At 37.8% G+C, this 7,511-nt stretch overlaps 1 protein-coding gene across 1 annotated transcript in view; it reads left to right on the top strand.

The window, feature by feature from the left end:
* Window positions 1-7,511, top strand: part of RAB3GAP1 (RAB3 GTPase activating protein catalytic subunit 1) — a 118,597-nt gene that overhangs the window by 19,648 nt on the left and 91,438 nt on the right. The window contains exon 4 of the mRNA XM_045287420.1: window positions 6,944-7,076. Coding sequence (XP_045143355.1) covers window positions 6,944-7,076 — 133 coding nt within the window. The remainder of the gene's footprint in view (window positions 1-6,943; window positions 7,077-7,511) is intronic.

Consider the following 7,511-nt stretch of genomic DNA (forward strand, 5'->3'; position numbering starts at 1 on the left):
TGGAAAACAGACAAGGAGGTAGAGGGAGACATCGGACAGTGCAAGGCATGAAAAAAATAATTATAAATTATCAAGGGTTCATGAGGGAGGGAAAGAAATGAGCTGATACCAAGGGCTCTAGTAGAAAGAAAATACTTTGACAACATATGTAGAAATCTGTTTGACACAGTGGATTGATGTATGGATTGGGATGAGTTGTACGAGACCCCAATAAAACGACTTAAAATAAATACCAGCTCATTCTTCAAAGGCAGCTATCCAATGAGAATTTCACTGGGAAACCTCACCCCACCCACCTTACAATGCTGACCTTGTTCCATTTAGATTTCTTTTTGTTCCAAACTCAAAGAACATTTAAAGTGCACATGACTTGAGACCTTCAAAGATGTGGTTTTGCATGATGTAAATGAAAGGGTGTGGAATTTGTTGAGGGAAGGGTTAGAGAGGTGGGAACTCCACCTTCAGGAATGTGGTCTTAGATGGAGGATGTGTTGAAAATCGGTAGCTTTATATATTGATATTGTTTAATAAAAGTTTCTATGATTTAATAGCAGTGCTTTGTGACTTACCCTCTTTCAGTATGTAGTCTTTGTATCTGTGTTTTCCTCACCATAACGTTTTAAAACTTCATCCAGTTTGTACTTTTCAGTTGTTCTTTATTATTGTACAGATACACCATACTTCTCTTGGGTATATTCTTAGGAGTGGAATTGCTGGTTTAAGGTAACTATGGAAGGATTTCCCTAGCAGCATATGAGATTTCCACTTATTCCTCATCTTCTCAGACACTTGGTTTTTGTCAGATTTTTAATTTTAGCCATACTTTCTGGTGTGAAGTAGTATCTCATTTTGGTTTTAATGTGTAGTTCTGATATTGCAGTTATTTTATAACTCATTACAATTACTCATTCATACTTTAGTTTATGAAAAAATCGATTGTGTAGGTGTTTAAATCTTCATATATCCCGCCTATGGGCCATTTGTCAGATGGAGACATTTTGAGTATTTCTTATAGTCCATGTATTTCTTATTTAGCTTCTTTTTTTTAACAGTTATTTTATTAGGGGCTCATACAACTGTTAACACAATCCATACATACATCAATCATGTAAAGCACATTTGTACATTCATTGCCCTCATCATTAAAACAATTTCTCTCCAGTTAAGCCCCTAGCATCAGCTCCTCATTTTTTCCCATCTCTCTGCCTGCTCCCCCTTCCCTCATGAGCTCTTGATAATTTATAAATTATAATTTTGTCATATCTTGCACTGTCCAACGTCTCCCTTCACCCACTTTTCTGATGTCCGTCCCCCAGGGAGAAGGTTCTATGTAGATTCTTGTAATCAGTTCCCCCTTTCCACCCCATCCTCCCTCCAACCTCCCAGTATCCCCACTCTCACCGCTGTTCCTGAAGGGATTATCCACCCTGGATTCCCTGTGTTTCCAGTTCGTATCTGTACCAGTGCACATCCTCTGGTCTAACCATATTTGTAAGGTAGAATTGGGATTATGATAGTGGGGGGCGGGGGGAGGAAGCATTTAGGCTCTAGAGGAAAGTTGTTTGTTTCATCATTGCTATACTGCACCTTGACTGACTCGTCAGCTCCCCGCGACCCTTCCCTAAAAGGATGTCCAGTTGCCTACAGATGGGCAAGGATACGATTTTTTGTTCTTTGATGCCTGATCCCTGATCCCTTCGACACCTTGTGATCGCACAGGCTGGTGTGCTTCTTCCATGTGGACTTTGTTGCTTCTGAGCTAGATGGCCGCTTGTTTACCTTGAAGCCTTTAAGACCCCAGACGCTATATCTTTTGATAGCTGGGTACCATCAGTTTTCTTCGCCACATTTGCTTATGCACCCATTTGTCTTGGGAGGTGAGTACACAATGATATAATTTTATGTTCTTTGATGCTTGGTAACTGATCCCTTTGGCACCTCGTGAGCACGCAGGCTGGTGTGCTGCTTCCATGTGGGCTTTGTTGCTTCTGAGCTAGATGGCCGCTTATTTACCTTCAAGCCTTCAAGACCCCAAACACTATATCTTTTGATAGTCGGGGCACCGTCTGCTTTCTTCACTACATGTGCTTATTCACCCCCTTTGTCTTCAGCGATCTTATCAGGAAGATGAGCATCATGGAATGCCAGTTTAATAGAACAAAGTATTCTTGCATTGAGGGAGTCCTTGAGTGGAGGCCCAATGTCTGTTTGCTACCTTAGTACTAATTCTATATATATATGCACATAGATCTATTTCTACATCCTCCTATCTAAATATATTTACATATGTACATGCCTGTATTTAGACCTCTATAAATGCCGTTTACCTCCTAGCTCTTTCTTATTTAGCTTCTTACTGTCACTTTTGATGAGCATACCTTTTAAATTTTGCTGTAATTCAGTTTTTCACCTTTTAATTTTATGGTAATTGCCTTTTGTCTAAGGAATCTAAAGTTCTAAAGATAATTTCTTAGGTTTTCTTCTATGGGATTATCCAATTTTAGGAACACTTGTTGGAAATACTATCATTTTGTTAATAGATTCATTGAATATATATTTTTGAAATGCCTTAACACCATTATTGTAAAACCAAGGAACCATACAAAGGGTCTGACTATGTCTATAATTTAAATTTTTTTCAGGTGTACCATAAACTTGAAAAGGAGACTTGTGTCTCATTTTTTTACTCCCCTCTTCCCTTTTGTAATTTTAGCTTTATTTGCTTTATATTGCACATTCATTCTAGAAGACTTAAGTTCTTATTTATGTTATTAAATTACTTATAGCAGCTTAAGGCTGGATGTGGGCACCAGCAGTGACAGTCAAGTTCAAAAAAATAGAAAATAGCAGGTGCTAGAGAGGGTTTGGAGAGATTTGAACCTTTCTACAGTGCTGATGGGACTGAAAATGTACAGCCACTGTGGAAAGTGATACAGCACTACTTCAAGTAGTTGAAATTAGAGATTCCATAGGACCCAGCAATCCCTCTGCTGGCTATATTCCCCAAGGCAGTAGAGCCATAAAAAGGACAGACACCTGCACATCCATGTTCACCATAGTGCTGTTCACGGTGCCAATTGCTAAGTGCCCACCAGTGAAAGAATGGATGAAGAGAGTTTGGTCCATACCCACAGTGGAATACTATGTATTGCAAAAAGCCTTGATGAGCCCAAAATCCATTTGCAGAGCCCCCACTCTGATTACGCCTCCATTGAACTCCCTCAGACTATTGACAAGGGATGTGAATAGTCTTGCTTTCTGAGTGCACTGGAAGGTGGATTACTGCACATACAGTTTAAGTTTAGCATATTCCAATTTGTTTTCCTCTTTTACTCATTGTTTCATTTGTTCTAGTTTCTGTTACAGTCTGCTTTTGCTTGGATTGAGGGTCTTTGATTTTTGCATGATTTTCTTGATATGAAATCTAGAAATAGTAGAAAGAGTAACTAGATGAATAGTTCCTTAGGGTTGTGGTGGTGGGGAGGTGGGTGTAGTGTGGAGTGAATAATAATGAGTATAAAAATGAAGAAATTGTTTCTCTAAAATTGATTGTGGTGATTACTATACAACTTATTTTAAGTTATTTAAGCCATTAAATTGAATGGGATGTGAGTTATATGCCAATAAAACTGTTATTAAAATAAAAAAGCAACTAAGGAAAAAGGAAAACAAAATAATGATGAAACCAAGAAGCACCTCCTGGCATGAATGGACCTGGAGAACATTATACTGGCTGCAGTTAGGTGGTCACAAAAAGACAAATATTATATGAGACTTCTGTTATAAAGAAGGGGGAAACCCAAAAATCCGAGACTAAGACTTCTATACCAAAGAAACAGACTGTGTAGCTTATCAAGGCAGGGAAGATGAAGCAATAAGCTAGAAAGTTGCTATTAATTAAGGTAAAGGGGAAGACAGTAACCCATAGGAGAAACGAGAATTCAGAGACAGTTGGCTGGGGTCAGGGGGTAGCTTAAACTGTTGAATGGAAAATTGATTCTGTAATGTAATTCCTCGCCTAGTTCACTTAACAATTTTTTTTAAAAGACTTTGGTTGTGGGTCATATATATACCTTAATTTATACCCCTTCAAGTGAGAACAGGACAAGCTCACTTGAAGGAAACACCACGTGCAAACAATGTGACTTATCACATACATCATACACGGTGATTCTTTTCCTCATGAAAGGATTGCTGTTTTATGTTGTCACAAAATAAAATGCCTGTTGTTAGTTGCCATCAAGCTGCTTCTGATTGTGGCAGTCCCAGGTGTTGTGAGTAGAAGTGCTCCGTGGGGCTTTCTTGGTGCAGTCCCAACAGAATCAGGCTGCCAGCTCTTTTCTTCCATGTTACCACAGAGTCTACTGGAACTGCATGCACATCTTTGTAGGCTAACATGGGGTGCAAATTGTTGGTGCCGCCTAGAGTCCATAGGACACACAAACTACTAATGCAGAGTTGTACATAACTTGGCAGGAACACATATAAAACATTTGAGTGTCGTACATTAGTTACATTCATGAATTGTAACAATTTTAGTAGTTTATAGAATCTTGCCTACGTCGTTTCTTATCTAGTGTAGAATCACCACTTTGTTTAGCAAGTGTTGGGGTGATAGTACCTTTGCAATGGTACCGTGCTGGGATGACTGTTTATCTTTCTGTGGAAAGAATAGCTATGGGAGATTAGAAACTTCAGGGTGGAGTTGGGGACCTGTACAGTTCAATTGGATAGGTAAGGGGCTCTTTGAGACTCATAATTAAAATAGGCTTTCTATTTTAAAAGTTGTTAATTAAATGACAAGAACTGAATGCTAAAATTTGATGAAGAGCTTGAAGAAACCTGTTACATAAATGGCTACAAATGTCACATCAGTTGTACAGGGTGCTTCCTTATTTGTAAATGGCCTTATTGCTGGTGCTCAACAGGGCTATAAGCTATAATATGTAGTGGTATTACCAAATTTGAAACTTTCCCATGCAAAGGCGTTCACCTGAGGACCATAAAAAACTATGGATAACATTGGAAAGAAGGGAAATTGTACAGTGCTTCATTATGATCATGGGGAACCTAGACATGGACCAAGGAGCAATTATATGAACAAACAAGGGGATGCTATGTGGTTTAAAATGCCTTTAATGAGCTAAATGCTTATATCCTTTAGCCAGACTTGCTCAGTTCGTATGCTGAGAAGCTGGACTATATGAAGAAGAACAAAGCATCAGGATTGGAGGAAGGCTTTTTAACCTTTGAAATGCAAGTGATACAGCATTTCTTTTTGAAACTGAGGAGGACTTGAAGCACTTGCTGAGGAAAATCAAAGATTGTAGCCTTCAGTATGGATTGCAACTTCATGTAAAGAAAACAAAAATCCTTACAACTAGTCCGATAGATAATATCATGAAAAACAGAAATGATTGAGGTTGTTACAGATTTCATTTTGCTTGGATCCACAGTCAGTGCTCAAAGAAGTAGCATTGTAGATGAGGTCAAGAAATCAAACTATAGATGTATATATTAAGTGACATTGCATTGGGCAGATCTGCCGCACACTACTCTTTAAAGTGTTGAAGAGATGAACAAAGATATCCCTGTGAGAACTATGGTGTGTCTGACCCAAGCCATGGGATTTCCATTCACCTCATATGCGTGTGAATGCTGGACAATGAATAGACTACAGAAGAACTGATGCATTTCTATGATATTGACAAAAAATACTGTAAGCATCTTAGTCAACTAGAAGATCAAACCAACCAGTTTTGGAAGAAATACTACTAGAATGCTCCTTAGAATCGAGGATGGTAAGACTTCATCTGGCATACTTTGGGCATGTTATCAAGAGAGACCAGTCCCTGGAAAAGGGTATCATGCTTAGTAAATAAAGTAGAGGATCAGCAAATCAGAGAGAAAGGTCCTCAAGGAGATGGATTGACAAAATGTCTATAACACCCGACTTAAAGAACAGCAACAGTTGAGTGTGACACGGGACAGCAATGTTTAGTTCTGTTTTACGTCGTTGCTATGAGCTTGAACTGACACAAGGGCACCTAACAATTTTTTTCCCTGAAATGTAAAAATCTATAAAATTTTATAAGTAATTGTGAAATATTATGATGAATATATAGACTACAGTATAAAAATTAACTAATAGAGATTCTGTTATTGCTAGGTTTTACAGGTATGCTTAGTATTATGTCTCACAGATTAAAACAAATTGAAGGTTTGTGGGAACTCTCAAACATTTCCATTGGCATCATTTGTAGAATACCATGTGTTCACTTTCTTGCCTCTATATCACCTTCTTGTCATTTCAAACTTTTGCATAATGCTATTATTGCACACTTAATAGGCTACAGTATCTGGTAAACATAACCATCATATGTGGTAGAAAACCAAAAAATTATGTGAGTTGCTTTATTGTGCTATTTGCTTTATAGCAGTGATCTGTAACCAAACTTGAAATACGTCTAAAGTATGTTTATATTTGAATGTTAAGAGGAATAGGAATAATTTCGTATTCATGATTTTATATACAAACTCACATCACAGAAAAATTACAAAATTTTAAGTCATTTATGACTAATATTCTAGGTACTTTTCTATTTAAAGGCATACTATAATAGGTAATTTAAAAATATTTTCTTGGTTTTATCCATACATATGAATAATTAAATTCATACTTAAATTGTTTTTACTTTTTGGTAGGGAAGATAGCTACAGAATAAAATTTTTAGATTAATGGACCCACCTTCCCACAACAAGGAAAATCCCTATGGCTAATAAACATAATATCAAAGCCAAACCCACTGACATTGAGTTGGTTCTGATTCATAGCAACCCTATAGCAGCTTTCTGGCAGCAGACAGCCTTTTCCTGAATAAACACAACAGTGACTATTAAATACTTTAAAGTTGATACCTTTCCATCTTATTTTTAAATAAAGGGCATATTTACTTCTGGGACATGGGAAGAGAAATCAGATGGAATTTCCTTTGCTGACTTCAAGTTCTCAGTCACTCATCATTACCTTGTACAAGAATCCAGTGATAAAGAAGGAAAGGATGATTTATTAGAAGGTAAGTTTGTACTACATATTTTTAAACTCCTCACTTTTAAGTGCATTTATAATTTTGAATCATAAGTTTACTTCTCTTAATTCAGCGGTATCCTCTAATAGTTTTATGGAAGGCAGCAATGCTCACCGCTATACCACCAACGCCTCTGTTCTAATAGTTTTATGTATGCTGTTGTTTCACTGTATCTGAAGTAGAGTATTTAGATAGTTTGTTGTGCCAGCCTGGCCGATAAAACGCAAGTGGGATTAACTGAAGGGCAGTGAGATAAATGGCTTGGTGAGCCTCACCTTTCTTGTCGCTTGCTCTTTGATCATGCGGCTGCCTTGCTTGTTCTTTGCCTCAATTTAAAGGCTACACTACTTGTGGGACGCCTAGCCTGTGAACTATGTCGCTGTAAGTTGAGGTCCCTTTAAGACATCTCTGGAGCTGGGGACT

This window comes from Echinops telfairi, unplaced genomic scaffold, assembly GCF_000313985.2.
Source record: "Echinops telfairi isolate 266 unplaced genomic scaffold, ASM31398v2 ScPeMD7_15;HRSCAF=58, whole genome shotgun sequence".
Lineage (NCBI taxonomy): Eukaryota > Metazoa > Chordata > Mammalia > Afrosoricida > Tenrecidae > Echinops > Echinops telfairi.